The sequence below is a fragment of the Emys orbicularis genome, chromosome 19, assembly GCF_028017835.1.
Source record: "Emys orbicularis isolate rEmyOrb1 chromosome 19, rEmyOrb1.hap1, whole genome shotgun sequence".
Classification (NCBI taxonomy): Eukaryota; Metazoa; Chordata; order Testudines; family Emydidae; genus Emys; species Emys orbicularis.
The window spans coordinates 8,623,757-8,647,493 of NC_088701.1; the positions used below are offsets into that span (position 1 = coordinate 8,623,757).

Below are 23,737 nucleotides of genomic sequence, written 5' to 3' on the forward strand. Positions count from 1 at the left end.
TAAGGTACTTCTCTGGCTCCATTATCACAATATCCCAGCACATCACAATCTTTAATGTACTTATCCTCACAACATGCCAGGGAGACAGAGCAGGGCTGTTATCCCATTGTACAGAAGGGGGAACTGAGGCAAAGACTAAGTGACTCTCCCAAAAGTCATACAGGGAGTTGTGCGCCAGAGTAGGGAATTGAAGCCAGGCCTCCTGAATCCCAGTGTAGCACTGTAACCCTCGATACCCTCCCTTCCTCTCAAAGAGCATAAATGTAATAGAAGACATGGGAAACCACCTGCCCACAAATTTTGAGAGAGACCATTTCAGGTGTAAATTCACCCTAAAAGCATCCCAAAATGCATCCTTACTGCTGGCCTCTTGGAAGGGACTTCCCTCTGCTAGCTCCTGGGGTATGGGAGCTGCCCTCATATCCCTCCCACATCCTCCCCTGGCATTCTCCTGTCATCTTCCCCATCCACCTAGCCTCTCTCCATCTCCCTGCTCCCCATTCACTTGCCCTCAGTCTACCTTCTCTGCTCCCTCCCCGCAATTCCCCACCAGTTCCCTGTTTAATTTCTTAAATACAGAGTCCAGGTAGCAGCCATCTTCTGAGGTCAGCCTGTCTTCAGTCTCATTGAAAATAATGGGAGGAGGCAGCCATGTTGACTGGGGCAGCCTCACCTCCACCTAGAGTTACCACTTTTGAAATGCAAAAAAAAGGGCACACCCCTTCCATGGCAAGTCTATCACAACACCAATCACAATAAGTCTGCCGCAACCCCAACCACAAGGCAACTCCGCAACCCCCCCTTCAACAGCCACTTATAGTATCTAGAGAGAGAACACAGAGATAAGATTGATAACATTGCACACCTCCTCGCTCTCGTGTGACTCAAACCCTCTCTCCCACACACCAAAAGGGCGCTTGTGTGTTGGTGGGCAAACAGCGGCTATATTTTCAACAGTTTTGATCTGTTATTGCTTAAATACACTGCAGTATCTTTAGCTGGACACAAGCTTTTAACATTAGATATCCCCATGTATTGTGATAACAATGCAAATCTTTAGACCCACATAAAAAAACCTGGCAGCTTAAATTATTTTTCTGGCAACTGGCAAATCCATACAAAAACCAGCCAAGCCGGTCAAATACCAGCCAGGAGGTAACCCTACCTCCTAGACCTGCAAAGGCTATATGTAAATAGCAACCAATTAGACAGTGGGGAGCCTGTAGCTTTGGTCCCATTGCAAGAAATGGTATGGTGGCTATTTTGAGCAAGGGCAAAAATTCGTAAGATTCCTGCCAGATACCAGGAGATCTGGAGAAAGCTTTAAAAATGCACAATATTGCAAGAGCTGGCCACTGTTATACCTTTGAGACTCGATAACACAAGGGAATCAGTTCAGGGCTAGGAGATGAGGAAGCTGGTGACTCACCTGGCCTCTACAATTTGTTGATAAACATTAAATCTTTTAAAAGTTGTTTTTATATAGGAAAAAAAAGTGAGTGGCTATGAGGACATGTGCACTGTTTCTTTAAACTGATAGCAGTCGGCCAAGTAGGAAGGGTCCGGGGAAGGTCCCAGGCAGAACCTCTGCAGTGAAACAGAGGGAGAGAGAGGGCAAGTTTAAAGGATAGTCTTATTTTCCTTACTCTACTCTAACAAAGCTCCTTGTTCAGTCTCAGAAGAAAGTGAATTCTTTGTGATTTTTGCTATTGTAACATGACCAGCAAGGGGTAGCAGCGCCTGTCAGGACCCGTAGTCTCTGGGGCTAAATTGCTCATGTAATGGAATATAGCTCACTAGATCCTATCACTCCAATGGCTGGTCATTCTGTTCAAGATGAAGCACTGCTCATTGAGACTTTGTATTCTCCATACAGGCTGCATGGATCAAGGACTATTGAATGTTGGGAGCTGTGGTCTCCATGGGCCCAAAAGCTTAGTTCAAGATGAAGCACTGCATGCTGGAATCTGTAGTCTTTCTGAGTAGCAATACTGAATATTGAGAAATGGAGGACAGCTGCATTCTGGTCTTGTCTACAAATCAGATGTGGCCCTTGGGTAACTGGCAATATGACCCACAGCTGGGTGAGATGTGGATGCTCTTGCATGGAGCGGGAGTGGGGTGTGTGTTTGTGGAAGAAGAATTATTTTCTAAAAATTATAGAAAACTTTCTAACAAAAAATGTATTGGAATATATCAAGTGAGAGTAATAACTGGGAATTGTCTTAGAATACTTTATTAGATGCCCCCAAACCACAATTCTGCAATCATGATAGGTTTCTTTCACTTAAAAAAAAAAAAAATCCCTGTTTAAGAGGGGAGATGAAAGAATCATTAAAATATAACATTTGATATATTTATATATAGTACACCTGCGGAAATTCTGCACCACTGCATGTGCACGTAATTCATGTGCTGTGCATAATTTTAATTTTTTATGCAGAAAATAGCTTCTGCCAGGAAGTTCTGCCTTTTGCCCACCAGAGGGTGCTGTGGCGCTAGAACAGAGTAGCTGCTCCCAGCCAGCCCCAGATACCATAGGGAAAAGAAAGAACCTACAGTGCCTTCTTCACAGCACTTGTCGGGCCAGGTCAGGAGACAGGATATGGGATACTGACAGCGTGGGGCACATGGGGCTGCTGGGGGTAACACACAGGGCATCATACGGGATAGTGGGGGAGGACAGATTGGGGCAGGGGCTGAATGGGAGTGGAGGTGCAGGGCCACATGAGGGAAGGTGGCTGAGTGAGGGCACAGACACATGGGGACAGGGGGAAGGGGATGCAGGGCTACATGGGGGAAGGGGGACAAATGAGTGGGGGCACAGAGATACATGGGGACGGGAGAGAAGAGGTGCAGGGCTGCAGAAAATGTGGAAATGGCAGACTTAATGACTTATTTGTTTCGGTTTTCACCAAGAAGGTTGGTGGCAATTGGACGTCTAACATAGTGAATGCCAGTGAAATCAGGTAGAATCAGAGTCTAAAATAGGGAAAGAACAAGTCAAAAATTACTTAGACAAGTTAGACATCTTCAAATCACAAGGGCCTGATGAAATGCATCCTAAAATACTCAAGGAGCTGAATGAGGAGATATCTGAGCCATTAGCCATTATCTTTGAAAAGTCATGGAAGACAGGAGACATTCCAGAAGACTGGAAAAGGGCAAATATAGTGCCCATCTATAAAAAGGGAAATAAAGGACACCCCAGGGAATTACAGACCAGTCAGCTTAACTTCTGTACCCGGAAAGATAATGGAGCAAATAATTAAGCAATCAATTTGCAAACACCTAAAGAAAATGAGGTGATAAGTAACAGTCAGCATGGATTTGTCAAGAACAAATCATGTCAAACCAACTGGATAGCTTTCTTTGACAGGGTAACAAGCCTTGTGGATGGGGGGGAAGCGGTAGATGTGGTATATCTTGACTTTAGTAAGGCTTCTGATACTGTCTCACGTGACCTTCTCAAAAACAAACTAAGGAAATACAACCTAGATGAAGCTACTATAAAGTGGGTGCATAACTGGTTGGAAAATTGTTCCTAGAGAGTAGTTATCAGTGGTTCAGTGTCATGCTGGAAGGGCATAACGAGTGGGATCCCGCAGGGATCGGTTCTGGGTCCGGTTCTGTTCAATATCTTCATCAATGATTTAGATAATAGCATAGAGAGTACACTTATAAAGTTTGTGGATGATACCAAGCTGGGAGAGGTTGCAAGTGCTTTGGAGGCTAGGGGGGGGAAGGGATAGCTCAGTGGTTTGAGCATTGGCCTGCTAACCCCAGGGTTGTGAGTTCAATCCTTGAGGGGGCCACTTAGGGATCTGGGGCAAAAATCAGTACTTGGTCCTGCTAGTGAAGGCAGGGGGCTGGACTTGATGACCTTTCAGAATCCCTTCCAGTTCTGAGATAAATAAATATATGGAGATATACCTATTAAAATTCAAAATGATCTGGATAAACTGGAGAAATGGTCTGAAGTAAATAAGATGAAATTCAATACGGACAAATGCAAAGTACTCCACTTAGGAAGGAACAATCAGCCACACACATACAAAATGGGAAATGACTACCTAGGAAGGAGTACTGTGGAAAGGGATCTGGGGGTTATAGTGGATCACAAGCTAAATATGAGTCAGTGTAACACTGTTGCAAAAAAAGCAAACATCATTCTGGGATGTATTAGCAGGAGTATTGTAAGCAAGACACAAGAAGTAATTCTTCTGCTCTACTCCATGCTGATTAGGCCTCAACTGGAGTACTGTATCCAGTTCTTGGTGCCACATTTCAGGAAAGATGTGGACAAATTGGAGAAAGTCCAGAGAAGAGCAACAAAAATGATTAAAGGTCTAGAAAACATGACCTATGAGGGAAGATTGAAAAAATTGGGTTTGTTTAGTCTGGAGAAAAGAAGACAGAGGGGATATGATAAAGTTTTCAAGTACATAAAAAGTTGTTACATGGAGGAGGGAGAAAAATTGTTCTTCTTAACCTCTGAGGATAGGACAAGAAGCAATGGGTTTAAATTGAAGCAAGGGCGGTTTAGGTTGGACATTAGGAAAAACTTCCAAACGGTCAGTGGTTAAGTGGTTAAGCACTGGAATAAATTACCTAGGAAGGTTGTGGAATCATTGGAGATTTTTAAGAGCAGGTTAGACAAACACCTGTCAGGTCTGGTCTAGAGATAATACTTGAGTGCCTGCCTTGAGTGCAGGGGACTGGACTGGACTAGATGACCTCTCGAGGTCCCTTCCAGTTCTATTATTCTATGATTCTATGGGGACAGGGGGAGGAGATGCAGGGGTATGCTGAGTGGGGTCACAGAGACACATAGGGATGGGGGGAGGGGGTGCAAGGACACATTGGGACAGGCTAGGGGTCAGCCAGGGTCTGCATGGGCGAAGCTCCTTAATCTCCCACCCCCCACAAAAAACCCGTTCCATACTTTTTCCGCCCATATCCAACAACCTTCCAAGTTCACACCCAGACTCCTTCCCAGCAATTACTTCCCTCTCTCTCAGCTCCTCCGTTATCCCCGACTCCCCCAAGCCTTTGCACTGCTTCTGAGAGGTGCGGGAAATACAGTTCTGTATTGTAGTTTAAATGAATTATTACTCAGAGTTCTGTATTAATATGCCTGGTAAGGAATCTATTTGTCAAAAAACATTTCTTGAATCTTTTTTGTCTATATTGTTACAGACATACTTGCTGACAGGTATTTTGAAATAAATTACCAAAATAATTGAAACTGATGTGTTATTTTGACAAATAAAATATGCAGAATTTTGCAGAATTTTAAAATGTTGTGCACAGAATTTTAATTTTTGGTGCAGAATTTCCCCAGGAGTAATACAGGAAGCTGAAAGCAATGAATGCAAATCAGTAGTTAGGCAATGCAGATAGTGGATAAGGAAAGCTAAAGGTATTTATGGCTAGTAGTGTTCTTCAAATATATCAGGAATGAATGAAATCCTAGCAGTAATACAAGTCTGATACTAGACAAGAAGGGTAAAATTATCAGCATGATGCAGAAAAGGCCAAAGAATGCAATAAACATTTCTGTTCTGAATTCAGAAAGAAGCTGGATTATGTATCTGACAGTAATAATGAAATACTTTGTTCCATTAGTAACTAAGGAAGACGTTAAACAGAAACTTTTAAAAGTAAAACATTTTTAAAGCTGCAGGAGTGGATAACTTGCACCCAAGAGTATTAAAAGAATTGGCTAAGGAGTTCTCTGAACCATTGATGTTCATTTTTAACACGTCATGAAACATTACGGAAGTTCCAGAGGCCTGGGAAAAAAAAACTGTGTAAAAAGGGTAAAAACTTGGATGAATATAGAAAACTTTAGGCTGGGCAGTCTGACATCAATCTTGGACAAAATCATGGCAAGGCAGATATGGGATGCAAGTCAGTGAAGGATTAAAGGATGCTAGCATAAATAATGCCAGTCAACTTTTTTTTAAATTTTTTATTTTAAACAGAACAATCTTGATTTTTGTTTTATGAGATTATAATTTTGGTTGATAAAAGGTAACTGCACTGACACTATACACTTAGACATCTGTAAGTATTTAGTCCCATATGACATTCTGGTACAAATTAGCACTATCTATAGATATATATATAAAAAAAATCAATGCAACCTACATAAAAAGGATTAAAACTAGTGAAGTGATAGGTTGCAAAAAGTAATTCTAAATGGGAAATCAAAATCCAATAATCTCTAGTGGGGGCCTACAAGGATTGGTGATTGGCCCAGTGCTATTCAATATTTATATCAATGATGCAGAAAATGACACAAAAATTAGTGGAGTGGTAAATAATGATGGGGAAAGGTCAGTTGTACAGACTGAGCTGGATAACTTGGTAAGATGGGTTCATTTGAGTAACATGCATTTAAAAACAGCCACATCTAGGAACAAAGAACATAAATCATACTTGTAGGATGGGCTACTGTATTCTGGAAAGCAGTGACTCTGAAAGAGACTCTGGAGTCATAGTGGAAACCAAGTGAACATGAGCTCCCAGTGTGATGCTGTAGCTCAAAGGATGAACACCATCCTCAGATGTATAAACAGGGAAATATCAAAGCAGGACTAGGGGTGGTATTATAGCGCTATACAACATTATGAGACCATTACTGAACCCTATGTACACATCTGGTGACCAAACTTGAGGAGAATTTGAAAGAGAATTAAGAATGATTTGTGATGTATGAAAAAACTGCCTTAGAGCGAGAGACTGAAGATGCTCAATCTATTTAGTTTATTGAATAGAAAGTTAAGAGATGACTTGAACATGGTCTACAAGTATCTACACAGAGGGGAGATTTCTGATAAGCAGAGGGCTCTTTGATCTAGCAGAAAAAAGGCACAATGAGATCCAGTGGCTGGAAGCTGAAGCTAGACAAATTCAAACTAGAAAAAAGGTTCCAATTTTTAACAGTGCGGGGAATTAACCATTGGAATAACTTACCTAGGGGTGTGGATAATTCTACATCACTTGCAGTCTTGAAGTCAAGACTGAATGTCTTTCTAAAAGATCCACTCTAGCTCAACTAGAAGTTATGGACTGAATGCAAAAAAGTTATTAGGTGAAGCTCTCTGGCCTGTGCTATGCAGATCAGACTAGATGATCATAATGGTCTCTTCTGGCCTTAACTTCTATGAATCTATGGGGAGGGAAAAAAAGTTGCAGTTTAGTCAGATCTTGGGACCACAGTGTTCTCATGCCAGTGGTGCGCAAACTAAGTCAAACAACTGGGCTCCTTCAAGTTCTTGGGATATTTTTTAGTTCATTATGCACAATTAAAAACATCATATCCACTTTTGTTGAGGCTGCAGCCCATTCACTCCATGCTCTCCTGTCCCCCACAAACAGATTGAGATGTTCATGGAGTGCTACTAAACTAAGGGCCTTCTACTTGGGGTTATAAAGCGTCAAGGCCTCGCCTCTGAGACATACAGCCAGTGCCAGGAGAGCGTACTTCACTACAAGACTAAGTGAATTGGGAGATATGGAGCCAGGAAGAAGTTCTATTACATTATCATAGAATATCAGGGTTGGAAGGGACCTGAGGAGGTCATCTAGTCCAATCCCCTGCTCAAAGCAGGACCAATCCCCAACTAAATCATCCCAGCCAGGGCTTTGTCAAGCCTGACCTCAATCGTAGATTAGATTTCTTAATTTTGTAGGGGCTTTGGAAGAAGTGAATTGTCTGGGATATACGGACCATAAATTCACAGGGTCCTCTTAGTCTGAGTCCAGTTCACAGGATTGTAGGCTATATTTGGTACTTATCTGGAAATCCAAATCAGTGGAAGTAGTAAATTTCTGAGGGAAGGAGCCCAGATCAGCAGAGGTGGCAGCTTCTCACAGTTGCCAGCTTGGTTTTCATGTGCACACACTTGCCGTGAAAGGTCACTGCACACCCTGTTTAAACAAAACCTGGGCAGGCAAAGCAGCTCAGGTCACTCCCTGCTCTTATGAGTAACTTTCCATTCCTCACACTGAGCAGGAGACTGACAGAGAGAAACAGCGGGAAGCTGCACTCCTGCCTCTGGCATAATGGAAACCGTGGCGGAAGAGCATGAAGTACTAACAGAAATAGGTGTGCAAGAGTTAGCACTGGGTCAGTGCTAAGTCATGAGCTACCCTCCCGTGGATGCATTGCAGATCTCGTGAATGACTGTGATCCAGTATGAGTGAAACAACTAAAAAGGATCTCTTCTGATCTCACTGTGTTAGGGACAGACTACACTGCTGGATGCCTAACAGAACAGGCTTTGTAATGCTCGCACAGTAACCAATGACAGGCTTTCTACAGCTTTAGCTGGCGCAGCTGTGGCCCACACATGCAGGTTAACAGAAGCAGCAGGATCGAAGAGCTTAAAATTAAGCCTGCAGGTGGAGCTTGAGAGGGTGGCAAGGCTTACAAAAAGGGAGAAAAAACATCTTCAGATAGACAAGCTAAGGATGGGCCAAAGGGAGAGTCATGACTGAAGGTGGTGGAGCCATCCTGGTTGAGGCAGTTCAGCATGAAGCCTGCAGGGGGAGTTTGGAGAAGGGAGGTAAAAGGAGTCCTGTGCATGTGCACAGGGGCGGCTCCAGGCACCAGCGCACCAAGCACGTGCCTGGGGCGGCAAGCCGCGGGGGGCGGCCTGCCGGTCGCCATGAGGGCAGCAGTCAGGCTGCCTTCTGTGGAATGCCTGCGGGAGGTCCGCCAGTCCCGTGGCTTCGGCGGCAATTCGGCGGCAGCTAGCTGCGGGACCGGCGGACCTCCCGCAGGCATGCCGCCGAATCCGTGTTACCACCGGACCTCCCGCAGGTGCGCCGCCGAAAGCCACCTGCCTGCCGTGCTTGGGGCGGCAAAAAACATAGAGCCACCCCTGCATGTGCACACAGACACACGGAAATGCTGAGACTCTCTTTTCTCGGGGGGTACCTCATAGAATGCAGGTATGACAGGCAGACATATCCTCCTTGGAATATGTAGGCTCCAAACAGATATACTGGTCTCGGACAGACAGACATGAGCGTGACTTTCCCTTGTCACTACAAGCAGGTAGCCACCAACAAGCCACACCTAGAAGGCTCCAGCTAGAACAGCTGGTTGCAAGAAAGGTGAGCACTCTGCACAAATTAAAACCACAGACCCATGAAAACATCAAAGAAAACCTCCAGGAAAAGCACAGAACGACCGATATCCTTTCCAAACGAAATACACCTGTAGGGGCTGGCTTTGTGTAAGTGGCATTCCACTTTCAACAGGTGATGCTAAATCACAGAGGACCACTGCTGTGTACTTGAATGGGAAGCCTGGGACCATGGTCAGCTCTAAGCACCAGCTGATATTTGCACGCTCTCTTATTAACCATCCAATCAGTCTTTGAAAAGCTTTAGTCCATCAATGCTTGGGCTGCAAACAGACATTACAAAAACAACAGGGCTGCCCCTGAGTTTAGCTATGAAGAAGCTCTCTCTGCTGCATAAGACCTTCAGGTTCACTCACATTAGCTAAGCAGTGATGGGTTTATTTATCTCTGAGCACAATGGGGGCAGTTCCCTTTTAAACACTGGTTTGGGTTCTCTGAACAATCCAGCAGCCAGCTGAGATTAGAAATTGCTGGATTAGTTCAGACCATCCGTCCCTCTGAGCTGGGATAATCTCCCTGTTCTCCTCCACCAGGCATCTCCTCCTTAACACCCACTTCTTCCAGTTGCTTTCCAGCCATAGGGGCAAATGTCCACCTTGTTGGCTCTGCGTTGAATGTCCACAGGGCAGCAGGTTAACAAATGATACAAATGCACATTTGCTCCTGCAACACTACTGCAGTTCAGTGCTGTGCCTATGGAAAATGACACATGGGTTTGGGTAAGGCAGCATAACATCTGTTTTCTGTTTCTTCAGGATTAGCATTCTGCTCTTTTAAATTAAGGTGCAGATCAGTCAAACAGGCAGGCACCATTGCTACTGCATCAGCTGTCCCAGAGCAGGAAGAGGTGAAAAGGTACAAAAAGTCTCTAGATCTATATCTGTTTCTTGCACTTAGGGTCAATAAAGGCGGCAAGGGAATGGCTGCTAGATAATGAGAGCAGTCCCCAGGACAGAGAAAGGCAACAACAGCCTAAAGGAGGAGAGCTATAGTAAGTACTTGGAAGGATATAGAGCATGAAGAACACTGAACAAGTGGAGAGGATAAATCATGGGCAACCAAACAACATCCTAGCTAAGTTTACCTCTAGCAAAGAGGAGCTTACATTTACCTAGCACCTTCCATAGCAGAAAAACCTCAACGTGCTTTACAAGCAATCAGCAAAGATCGCTTTGCCTGCCACTTAAGCACAGCCTCCTGTCAGGTGATACTGGCAGCTGTTTAACAGAGCACAATAGGCTAGGGCAGGAAGTGAAGAATACAATAACCACTTGAAAGTGGAGTGGGGGAAATTCAGGGAGGCAGAATAATTCCCCAGCTGGAATTTGACCAAGACACTCAGGCTAACATCCTTACTCAGAAAAGGCACTGTGGGGTTTTCAATTACCATCAGGGCCAAGACCTCTTTACATTTCACACAAACATGACCGCTCCAACAGCACAATTCTCCCACTGAGCCATTGGTTCAGTCCTGACTCAGAATGCACCATTTTTTGCACCACCCTCTTTATACCTTGCGTTTTCCAATCCAAATACATGTCCCTAGTTCTTATCTTCTATTGGATCCAACTTAAAACTCTTGCCATGGGCCTGAACATCAGATATTTCCACTCCCCCCCCCCCTTTTATTTTCATTTGTTCAGATGTTTTTACAAGCAATCAGATTTTAAGGTCAGAAGGGACAATTATGATCAACTGATTTGACCTCCTACATAACCCAGGCCAGAGAATACCACCCAGTAATTCCTGCATCCAACCCATAATCTGGTTGAGCTATAGCAGATCTTTCAGCAAGACAGCCCTTTTCCACGGATACTCTCTGGTTAGTTTTTGTTTGTGTATCATGCAAATGGGGACGTTTACAGGAAGAAGACGGTAGGAGAACCTCTGCTGCAGGAAGACTAAGGCCTGGTCTACATCTAAAACTTAGGTTTACCTAGCTATGTCGCTCTGCGGTATGAAAAATTCACACCTGTGAGATGTAGTAACTATACCTAACACCCGGTATAGTCACTGCTAGGATGGAAGAATTCTAGCTGCCACCTCTGGAGGGGTAGATTTACTGCAGCAATGGGAATAGGCCTTCCATCACTCTAGCAAGTGACTACACTACAGCGCTACTGTGGCATACCTGAGGTGCTGCTTTTTAGGGCTTTATCTGGCTAATTCCTGTAACACCGGACACCGTGACAACTTCAGAAAATTGACATAACCTAGAGGGCAATTAATAAAATGCTAAAAGAAATTAGTGTCTTTCTATCTTCTCCTAAAACTGAGCTGACAAACAAGGTGTATCCTGACAACAGGGGCATTGCCACCAGAAATGTATGGTTTAAATGTAGGGTCTAACAGCGAGCTATTCCCTGCCTGGAGAGAGGCTTCTCAAATAACCAGAGTCAATACCAGTCAGCTTTTTCCATGATCCACACCTGGAAGGGGACGGGAAGGAAACAGGAATTCTGTTCTGAGAGACGTGAGCATAGGTGTTATACATTCACCATTCACAATAGTCCAGGGACAGGTTTAATGCATCTCAGCTAAGCCTTAGGATTCCCACAGCAACTGTAACTCACAAGAGGCAGTGTGAGTTAGTAGTTAAAAGCAGAGGAGTGGCAGACAGGAAACCTGGGTTCTATTCCGGACGTGCCCTGACCCTTTTAGTAACTTTTGGCAAGTCAGCTTGCCTCCATGTGCCCTTAACTATCCACCTGTAAAATGGAGGTTGGATGTGGGGTTGGTGTATAATACTCACCTTCATAAGGGGCTTTGAGATGAAGAGTGTTACAGGTGGTGCAAAGTCATATACTTTACAAGCATAAGTTCAACAGAAGACATAGCAAAACATAAAATACTATCTATGCACAAAGGAGCAGCTGTATGAAACTCATGTGCTGGCTTTTGGGATTATCAATTGCAAACTACAGTGTCCCGTTAACTTTTTTTGCAGTGACAAAAATGTGTATATTATGGAATTAGCGTAAAAAAAACCCCCAGAAGTCGCTCACGAGAGAGATTTGTTAGGTAATTCCTTCTCCTGACACTAAGTGCTAGAGGTCTTGAAGGAGCCATTTTAAAATTTAGTTGGACTCAAACTAATTAAAAGATTTACTCAAATTCTCAGAAAGTAGATTTTGTACTCAGGGAGGGAGTGCTGTAAATTAGGTGGATACGCTGTGTTCTCTATGCATAATCAAGAGGCTTTGTTCCCTATTTAAATACAAAACTCAACTCAGTCTTAACTCTGGAGTTGTGACTAGCACCTACATAATGCTGGGTGTGTGTTAGTTACACTTCAAGTTTTTGAAGCCCTAAACATAGGCCTTTAGCTTTCCAAATTAATCCCTTTTTTCTGAGATCCCACTGCCCCAGCACACTAGTAATGAGACTATAAAACAGAATAAAGTAAGCAATATTTAAATCCAAGAGATAGCTTTTAAAGGATTTGCCATACTCTTGCCCTGGTTTCAGAGCAACAAGGCTTATCGCTGGATTTTCCCCACAGCCATATCACTTAACACTCACTCTCTCCTAAACACACACACTTTGGCATAAACAAGCTGATCGGGTTTTAGATAAGAAATGGAAGCACAGGAGACTCTGTTCCACTCAGGCTCCAGTACGGTACTAATCACTGTGGGACCTCAGTGCTTTCCGAGATGGCAAGACATTTCTTTACTGTTTCTTTGACCAAACACAGGAGTCCCATTTTCTTTCTGTACTTCATGGGACAGGTTTTTAGATAGTTTTTGATGCTGTAGCAGCATCAAATGGATGAATCCAGATTGTAAGGATTCCGTGCAGTAGCTTCAGTGTTCACATGATTGTAGCAGTAGTTTTCCTTGAGCAAAGCTGAAATGTTATGCCCTAAGTGGAGTACACTTTGGAGGGCCCAGAGCATGACACAGTCAGGTTGGCTTTGTACTGGGAAGTCAAGAGAATGCTGTTTTTATGTAGAGATTCACACTGGATCACATAGCTAAACAGTTTGACTATCATGGCACAAAGTGACAGGTATATTGGAGTAGGTAATTTTTTTCCTGGACTTTGATAAAAGCCAAACAGTTGGCAATGCTCTGAGGCTGACAGGGGTGTGACATATGGACTGATCAAAATTTAGCAGGAAACATTTTCAATATAGGTACTGGGTCTACATTACTTCCTAAAGGTGACTAATGGCATAACAATTGAGATAGTGTTAATTCCTAATATTAGCACTACTGGCCCTAATTAATATGCCTGAACTTAGAACATTGGAGCAATCACCCTCATTTCTTGTTTGCATTTACAGTCCACTCCTGTTTATTGGAGTGGCCTGGGGACACCTGAAAGTTTTGGATAACTGGGTGTTTGAATAAGCAGAAGTGCAATTAACTAACATCAGGCTACTTGTTTTGGATAACTAGGACTTTTGGATAAGAGGAATTTGTAGAACTAGAATTACACTGAAAATCCAAAGTGAGGGTTAGGGTCTCCCATTTTTTAAATTCTCTCTTCATTGAGAATGTTTTGCTATTGAAAGGCTTTTGAAGCGACTCAACTGACTGAGGCACCTTCCCTTTCCATTCATTTAATTTATTAACAAGAACACATGTACATTCTGGGAGTAGGGCTAATTTTTAACAAGACCAACACAGTATTCTAAGTAAGTAAACTGCACGTATTAGAAAAGCATCTCTGCAGTCTTTCATGGAACCTGTGGCTTGAAGCTGCTGAAGTGCCAGCCAAAGGCAGCAACATTTCTAAAGACACCAAAACTGCTTACGAGCGTATGCAAGAGGTGCACCTAAGCAGTGCATCAAGGCACTGTGTCTATGACAAGCCCATGGCTCACATCTTACTAGCAGCCAGCCACAGTCACAAAGCTATATGCATCTACTGTGATTTGACTTGCCAAGTAGAGCTGTGTTTTTCAGATAATTCATTTATATTCATCTTCAAGAATCCTTTTAGATGCACGTAGGGCACGAGGAGCATGACAGCACACCCTACATTGCATGTTCCTTATTTTAACTAGAGACAGCTAAGATGACTGCTAAGTTTGGAATTCCAGTGACCATCCTTTTTTCATCTGTTTCAAGGACTTTTGAGAAAGTTGCCAGGATATTATTGCTGTGGTAGGTGTCAGCAGAGAGTGCCGTCATACACAGCCTTAGAAGTTCCTTTTATCGAGTTTTTAGTCTTTTGAAGAAATGTTGTATTATTGTTCATTTTGTTATGCAGTCGTTCTTGGAGAAAAGCTGTGGCAGATAACAGAGAAATTCTCCTTTATTCTCTGCATTTGGAGTGAATTCTTGGGACAGAGAAGCTTCCTGGGAACTGGGGTGGGATTTCTGGAAGAAGGGATTGCCTGCATGCTGTCTGTGACTGCCTCTGCTCCAGAACTGGTGTGCATGGGTAGATAAAACAAGGCACACTTAGGATAGACCCAGACTCTGCATCAGTAGTTTCTCTTCCACTGGGAAGCAGACTTGCAAGGTCCAGAGTTCCGTCACCATTCAGCAGAAGGGCTACCCATTGAGGGCGGTTGGAAGACTCAGACTCCTAGACTTTAAGGCCAGAAAGGACCATCACAATCATCTACTCCAGTGGTTTTCAACCTTTTTTCATTTGTGGACCCCTAAACATTTTCAAATGGAGGTGCAGACCCCTTTGGAAATCTTAGATATAGTCTGTGGACCCCCAGAGGTCCACGGACCACAGGGTTGAAAACCACTGATCTAGTCTGACTTGCACATTGCAGGCCACAGCACTGTCTCCACCCATTCCTGCAATAGACCCATAACCTCTGGCTGAGTTACTGAACTCCTCAAATCTTCGTTTAAAGATTTCAAGTTCAAATCCACCATTTACTCTAGTTCAAACCAGCAAGTAACCTGTGCCCTAGGCAGAGGAAGGCGAAAAACCCCTAGGGCAACAGCATGGATATACTCTGCTTCTGTATCCAGGAACCCTACAGAAGTAGCCAGGCAGGCTACCCTGCTCACTGGTCTCTGTTTAAGGCACTGGATAGAGATTTGGGAGGTTTTGGGTTCAATTCCAGGCTTTGCCATAGACTCCATGCAAGCCCTTGGAGGAGTTAGAGCTTCTTTACCTCAATTTCCCTAATTGTAAAACAGGCATACTAATCCTTGCTGATATGAAAGGCATGTCACAAGGCTAAATTAATGTTTGCAAGGTGCTCAGACGCTGCAGCAGTGGGAGCCATTTTGCTACAGAGAGGCACAAAGATCCTGCCACTTTTTGGACTGCATTTCTGAACATGAGATTACATGTGTTGAGATTTGTAGGGCAGCCACGGGTTCCCTACAGCCAGAATTCTGGAATTAAGATTGGAATATACTGCCCTAGTGAATGCTCTCTAGCACTTTCCTATGTTAACGGGAACTGCAGTTCTAGATTAATGCACCCATAGTTTCAAACAGACATTTTTAAAAACCAGGACATTGGGTTTCTGTCACTTGCATCAACCAATCTGGGTGTTGTTGTTACCAGCACCAAGTTTTGTTTGGGGTGGCTGATAGTTACTTTGAACACTTACCCATCCCTCAGAGTTACGTTAGGCTCAGGAAGAGTGCAGCAGATGGGGCAAATACACAGCTTCTCAGGCCATGGACTCTGCTCACACCTGAGTGCTAGTAGAATTAATAAATAACTGGAAGCCACTGAACTGGTCCCAGTGGCTTCAACTTTGCCATTTCTCCCTCCTACCAAAGTTCTGCTGAGTGAGGAAAAAACGGGACGGACTCTCATTCCAGGTTTATAGGTTTTAGTGACAGAAACCCAGTTCAATGCAGATTGATCCTTCTAATAAAAAAAAAAAAAAAAAAAAAAAAAATTCTTCCCTTGGGTCTCTCCACAGGAGCTTTCAAGGATGTTGTGCTGTGTGTGAAGAGAAAGGCGGGTTCTTTTGCCTATTGCTCCACCACCACAGATCTATTTGCCTGCTCAAAATAGAGTGTCAGGTTTCATTGGCACAGCCCAAGCTTCAGTTTATGGCAAGACACAGGGATAACAAGGTATGGATGGAGATTAATAACAAGGGGCCCAATTCTGCCACCTTTATTCATGCTGAATAGAACCTTGCTCTGCAAATTGTCCCCTCCATCGAATTCTACTCAGAGTAAGGATGGCAGGATCTGGCCTTAGATTAGCAGTAAATACACTTTTCGGCTTGCAAGGTAAGTTCAGGACTTGCTTACCGTCTCGGAAGGACTGCATGGATTCGTCTCCCCATGCAGGTGGGAACGGGGATAAAGGAGACCGTGGAATACTGCATTCAGACATGGGGGTCATGCTTTTTCGGTGTCCAAACCCGTGCACCTCCCTCTCTCGGTTTGGGGATGAAGGCTCCGTTCCTACTGCAGACTGCAGCATAGGGTGTTGGGATGAATTGGCCAGCAGCTCCTTTAAGATGTTAATTGGAGAGATGGTGAGCTCCCAGTTGGTGATACCGAAGTCCCTCAGGTGGGCTCTGGCATGGCTGGACAGACCGGCACGTGTATCAAAACCAGCCCCACAGAACTCACATCGCATTAAACTGAAAGTACTTGGGTCAAAGTTGGCAACTGCGAAAAAGAAGGACAATTTGTCAGCATCATCCAGGAGCAGCTAACAAATATTAAAAGCACCTAACAAATATTTCCAGACATGGGAAGCCCAAGGGAGGACTTTACTGCACATAACATGGTAAAAGCCCCAGCCAGGTGATAATGCCAAAAGAGAAAAGCTTAACCAGATGAAAAAGCCATGAATGGATGTTGTATTGTGACAAGAGACTCAGAGATTCAGGCCAGCTACCATAATATACATACCCAGCCTCAGTGGGAGGAATTAAAAAAAAAAAAAAAAAAAAAAAAAAGTTTAAAAAAAAAGTAAAAAAAATAATAAATTGAGTACATACTACCTTTTTTCTTCTTCTTTTGGAAGGAAAATTTTTGCTCAATAGCTTTCACTTCTTCTGCTGAGATGAAATGACGGACATTGTAGCTCACACCCACCCTGTTCAAGTGTCCCCTCACATGGTTGGCTAGGCCAATCCCATTGTGAAACCTGTCAGGACAATATGGGCATTTCCTCTCTTCGTTCTTCAGCATGGGCGAGTCTGTATCCAAGAGGTCATCTAGCTCTAGGGAACCCTCTAGAGGGGAGTCCAGCAAGAGAATATCTAAAGGGAGGGATTCGTCCATCATGAACTCCCTGGAAGGAGCTGCTATTTTTTTCTTGTACAGCTTCCCCTTTGGCTGCTTTGTCTTTTGGGGATGAAGGTTCATCTCCTCTAGAAGGACAACAGGGACCATCTTCTGTAACTGATGCTGCTGTTCTTCCGATGCTATAGAAGAGTCTGTTGCTTTCAAGGTGTCTCCGAAAGTTCTCTTGAGGGCCAAAACAGACTGAGGAATAGCAAAGGGTTTGAAGCTTCTATTCTCAGTCAAATCTATTTCCGTGGTTAAAGAAATTTCCTCTTCCATGCTCCCAACATCATTTGCCAATGCCCATTTGTGCCTGAGCTCCTCCAGCCCCTCTGGGTGACTCCTGACATTGTCCCCATCACTCTCAAGGTGGTGTATTGTGCTTTTTTTTTTCATTTGCTGCAGGGCAAACTGAGAATAAACTTTTGCTGAGGTAAGGGTAGACAGCCCTAAGTTTTTGTGCAGGGCACCGTACGGGGCTGCTTTCCTGGTGTGAAACTCCGACGTCTGGAAGTCCTTTTTATTAGTTCCGTTGCTTTTATTGAGTCTCTGGTGACCCATGGAAAAGCTATGAACAGATTCATAATGGGATGTGCTTTCTCGGTGAGGCTGGGGAAACAGTCTCTCGGCTTTGCCAAAATAATCCATCTCTGAAAATCGGCCTGGCCTAGCGGGGCTGTAGGCATCCCTGCTAGTTCCGGGCTGATTAGAGTCCTCTTCAAAAATCTCTGTGTCCCAGGGAAGATGGGAATGGGCATATTTCATGTGTTCCTTTAGGATATTTTCATTGGGGGCGGGGAAGCTGCAGAGCATGCATGTGCTGAGTCCTTTACTGCTGCTGTGTGGCTGCACCTGCACAGGGGTGTGTTTGTTTGGTTTTAAGTGTTTGTAGATGTTGTGCACTGGGCTGTCATGCATTTCTCCACTGCCAGTGCTGCCAAAGAGATTCACATTCTTCATGCCTTGGTCCTTCCTCTCCTTGACGTGCATCTTGGCATGCTGGACGAAGATCTTAGAGGAGTTGGTTCCAAAGACGCACTTGGGACACTGCAGCCGGGCTTCTCGACCTTCGTCTGAAAACTCATTGAGCTTCTGGATTTCTTCAATGATTTTCTCTCTGGACTCCTGATGAAGCCGCTTGTGCTGCTCCAGAGAGCCAGGGTCCCCAAATGCCCATCCGCATTCATTACAGGAGAACTGACACTGACCCCCAACTGCATCTCTATCTTGGTCCTGCCCTGGTCCCTGGTTATGCTGAAGCATGTGATCCATCAAGTGTTCCTTTTTCTTAAAGTAAATGCTGCATTCAATGCACGTGTACACGGTGGGATCCTCCTCCTGGCCAAGCTCTTCCTTTCCCTGCTCCTCTAACAAGACACTGCACACATACGGCCTCATCTCAATGTCATAGGAGCTGCAGGGAGTTGGTTCTAGAGACATCAGTGGGATTCGCTCTACAGAGTCTTCAGCGTTTACCGTCCAGGACTGTTTGCTGATAGCAAGATCTGCATTTATCTGGAGGCTTGGCTTTTGCAATGTCCACTCTGCAGCATTAAGAGAACTCAAGTCACTCAAACTGGCCTCCATTGCCAGCCCTGTCCTGTTGGAGGATACACTCTCCAGAGTTTTTGACTTGTTCAAGACAGGGTTTAGCGTTTTTCTGAATACTGGCAGAGGCAACAGACGAGGCACCTCATGCACGGCCTGTCCCCTGATGGATAAGTTAGTTGCTCCATCTGTTGGCTTGTTTATGTCTTTATAGTGAGGACTAGAACTCTCACTGTGCCCAGAAATCCAGTCAAACCTCTGAATGCCCTTCTTTTTTTTATCTAAGTGCTCTTTGCTGAAGGCTTCAAGTTGCTTTGGTTCGTTTTTATGATATTTTTCCTCTCCACTAACAGACAGTACTCCAGCACAAGGAATGGAAGTTTCTGCTGTAGCCTTGTGAGTGTTCAAGTCCTGAGAGTCGCTCTCCAATTGATCAGTGTCCATCTGCACAGTATTTACAATCTTGGACTCCACTGTAAACGTGGACTCCATTGAGTGTGAAGGATTTACACACTGCACTTCTTTTGAGCCTGCTGAGTCCTTCAAACCAGAAAGTCTTTCTAAAGTGCTTTCTTCTCTCAAGTCACCTCCTCTTGTCTCTAGAGTGGAACAATCCCATGATGTGCTGCCAGACACAGTCATGCTTCTTAGCTCTGCTGAACCCCTGGAATCTGCTCTGTAAAACCCTTTCTTGAGTTCTACATGTTCTTCATTCCTGGTGCTGCAAATAATTTTTGACATTTATTAGCTGGTTAAAGGATATGAACAAACACTTCTGTTTACATAAAACACATCACTTCATTTTCATAGCTTTTAAGGTCAGAAGTGACTGTTAGATCATATCATGATCATGATCATAGATCGTCTGAGCTCCTGCATAATAGATGCCAGAGAACGTCACCAGGCTTTCCCTGTATGTAGCCCATTTAAAATTAACAAGGCTGATCTGTTAATCAAATATTCTAAGGCTGGAAAGGACCTATTAGGCTGCCTATTCCACTTTTTCCTTCCCCCTTCCAATGCCACGTGCAAGATGAATCTCTTCTGCATATCCTCAAGGACTTGGTCCAGTTTCGTTTCAAAGACTCCAATAGCATTAGCAGCTTCCCTAGAGAGGCCGACCCACATATTAGAAGTGACCCTATTAGAAAGGGTTTCCTGAAGTCCAGCTGAACGTTTCCATCATCACTTCCTGGATTACTGCCTCAACCCACCTAAACAAAATTTCCCCTTTCCCCGCTCAAAAATCTGCCCCACCCTCTGCAGAGACCTTTGGGACACAGGCTCCTAGACAGTTCGATCACTCTTTCTACCAAGCTGCCCATGGATATTTGCTGTTGTGGGAGGACAGATATTTTATTATGAGGCCGAATAGGAACCAGTAAGGCTTTCATAGAGCTCAATGGACAGTGCAGGCATGGCCCCTAGCACCCTGCCTTTTGGATCCATAAATTCTACGGTTAGAAGGGACCATTATGATCATCTTGTCTGACAGCCTGTGTAACATAGGCCAGATAAATGCCCCGCAATAATTCCTAGAGCAGAGCTTTTAGAAAAACAACATCCAATCTTGATTTCAAAATGGTCAGAGATGGAGAATCCACCAAGATCCTTGGTAAGTTGCTCCAGTCATTAATTACTCTTCCTGTTAAAAATTTACATCTTATTTCCAGTCTAAAGTAGTCTAGCTTCAACTGCTAGCCATTGGATCATGCTTCTACCTTTCTCTGCTAGATTGAAGGGCCCATTATTGTTCCCTTTGTAGGTACTTACAGACTAATCAAATCACCCTTTAACCTTCTCTGAGTCCAGACATAGGAGCCTCGCCAGTGGCTTATTCAGAGGAAAGTTCTATCGGCTGGCATCTCTCTAAAGGAAGTGTGAGAAATTAGAATCCATTTTGCTCCTCGATTGTTTTTTGTTTCTCCAGCTTCAGCATTCTGTACAGGGGCCACAAGCCAATGGGGGCAGGAGCATGCCCTCACACCTTGGTAGGGGCTCAAAGTATAGAGAATACGCCCAAAAAGGTTCTTCCCCGCACCTACTCTTTCTACACTGGGGCACAGAACAGGACAGTGCTAACCGCCTGCCAGGATCTTGATGGCTACATCTCATCTGCATTAAGTGGAGCAAATAGACATGAGGGCACTGCTGCTAAGGCAATTGCAGTCTTGTGGGGAGACATTACAATCTCCATCATTCACAGACGATCCCTATGGTGTTTGTACCAGTTTTGAAAGGGTTGAAGGCTTTTTATTGCCAACATGGCTGCTCGTAGGAAGGGGAAGGGGAGGGGCAGATGCCCAAAGGGACTAGGGTTCGAGAAGCAGCGCCCATAGTCAGCTATGGCTAAAATTTCAACCTTTGAGGCAGAGGTACCGCAGAAATCTAAAAAGAGGTGCCTGTGGACACCACATGAGGGCAGCTGCGAATCAGATCGGGCTCCTGTTCTCCTCTCTGCCAGTGACCAGCTACTCAACTGCTCTGAACCACTCCTACTCCCTCTGCAAATACAAGGATAATGATTCTACCCACCTTTACAAAGTGCTTGGAGATCTATGGATGAAAAAAAGCTAGGGAAGTATCTTTATTAAAATAGAGGTGCAGATGGTGGAGACCACAGGTCCCAGCAGGTTTTGATTGAGAAAGAGCATTGCATGCCGAGAGCGATAGTCTGATGGCAGCTATCAGAGGTACCACTTCACAGACCATTGGGTGTAGCACACATGGTGCAAAAGGCAGCACAGTGACAGCCATACAGACTCCAGGCCTCTGTACAGCCAGAGAGCAAGGTAAGATTATTCCTGGATTACAAGGACTACACTTGGATCTCCATAGCCTACTCAGTCCTCGGCTTCTCTGTTGTCAGTGACAAACGTGGCAGTGATTGTCTGATGTGGATGCTTGTCAACTAACATCTGGGTTGAGATCCCCCCTTGTTCAGTTCACACCAGGAATACTCAGCTTTGGCTCATTACAAACCTGTCTCAGTGGAAACCCCCTGAACCTCTTTTATTAATCAACCGAGTCATCCAATACACCACCTCTCTCTCATTCCAAGCCTTCCTCATAGAAAAACACTAACTAAGACTTTCACTTGCTCCTTATGATGGGCACTGGGCCAGAGAACCTAACAAACAGGGGACTCAAATGCCTCCAATTGCAGAGGTGACCAGAGGCGATAAAAACCGCAACAGCCGCTCTGCTCTCAAGTCTATGAGACAGGATAGCATTATCTAACAGGTCAAGTTCTACTGAATTGAGAACAAAGCACCTTTGTTGGCTAAGATAGAACAGCTGCCAAGCCCACAAATTCCCACACAGCACTGCCATTTTCTGTTTTAAGAAACCTCCTCTCCCCACAAATTCACATCCAGTTTTCCAGCTCAGTAAAATCCCTTATTTTACCCAAGCAAAATAACTGCTGGTTGGAAGAGAGTTTCTCCATGGTCACCAAGGAAAGGTGATTACCATATGCACTGCAAATCCCACGTGTATTATTAAGAATAACTCACTAAGGAAACTCCTAGCCCAGGAAGGATCAGAACACTGAGTAACACTGGATACAAAAATAAACCCATTCAAATGTGCTGAGCACTAGTGATGTTGCGTAAGCAGGATAAACGAGGGGCATTCTGAGCAGGTCAGTGGTCCGTACTGCGCTGCAGAATTATCACTCAATGCCACAATGTGGGACACACAATATCTGACATGCTTTCTCCATCGTATTCCACAGCTACTCCTTGAACATCCCTCCATCAACCTTAAATCTCTGATACCACTGCCTGCCTACTCAGAGATAATGGCTGCAGGCAAGCCTCCAGTAGCCATAATAGTGGCACTGGGAGAGGAATGGTATATACCTGGCCTCAGACCCCCCTGCAGGAGGTGATGTGCATGCAGGCAGCTGGTGGATATGGGGGAAGAGAGGAACAAGAAAAAGCAAAAGACTGAATGGCAGGACATGCACCCCCATTCCCTCCCAAAAGCCACTTGGTAGCATGTCATCATGAGAAACACAGGTCACTTGAGAGGTGTAATCAGGAGAGCTGGGTTTGATTCCTCATCCTAGTCTCTTTTACTTTAAGACTGAGAATGTTGCATGGGTTGGGCTCGGAGGCCCAATGATGTCATCAAGTAGAACAACCGGGTTGGACATGCATTCAGCCCTGCCTGGCAAGCGTGAGAGAGAGTAAGATGCCCAATGTTACTCAACAGCAAGGAGTGACACTGGCTGGCTCCAAAGGGGAGCTCCTCTTTGGCCAGGAAGGATAATGACGGCAGGGGGAGGGGCATCCTCAGGCTTTACTACCTAGAAGCTCTGTTAAAAGTGAAAGTCCTCGGGATCGGTTCAGTGGCAGTGACACAAATGTGTGATTTATCCCAGGAGCATCAGCACTTACCAGAGTTCCTTCCTGTGAGGCGTGCTCGGGACAGCACCACAGAGGGCAGGATCGGGCTCATCTGCAACAGAGAGAAGGAAAGCTTCATCGATCAGGGCCGAATCTTGGCTTCTTTACTGCCATTTGGAATAATGTCATTTTGTGTTAAAAAGCTTTCCTGGCAGATAACCGCCCCCTCCTCTGCTTCTGCTGCGCCTCCTCCCCTCCTGCAGCCGGGTTGAGATTACTGCAGCATTTCTAACCCACACTTAAGAGGGTTTAATCCTGTGCACCAACGATTTGATCTATAATCATTCTTCCAGTAAGCAGTTTAAAATAAAAATGCACATGCTTCAATGCCTGGCTCCCACCCACCCTCTCTTGAGAGAGGCACCCAGTCTATTTGAAGTCAAGCAACTGGGTGGTGGTTGATTTTTTGTAAAGAACCCTTGCAAAG

General features: G+C 44.6%; 1 protein-coding gene across 1 annotated transcript in view; it reads right to left on the minus strand.

Annotated features, from left to right (window-relative positions):
- The window catches only part of WIZ (WIZ zinc finger), a 63,471-nt gene extending 40,115 nt beyond the window's left edge, over positions 1-23,356 (minus strand). Inside the window, exons 1-3 of the mRNA XM_065419737.1 lie at positions 23,302-23,356; positions 17,065-19,619; positions 16,361-16,726 (exon numbers count right to left, since the gene is read on the minus strand). Coding sequence (XP_065275809.1) covers positions 16,361-16,726; positions 17,065-19,540 — 2,842 coding nt within the window. The 5' untranslated portion in view covers positions 19,541-19,619; positions 23,302-23,356. The remainder of the gene's footprint in view (positions 1-16,360; positions 16,727-17,064; positions 19,620-23,301) is intronic.
- Between the last annotated feature and the right edge of the window lie 381 nt (positions 23,357-23,737).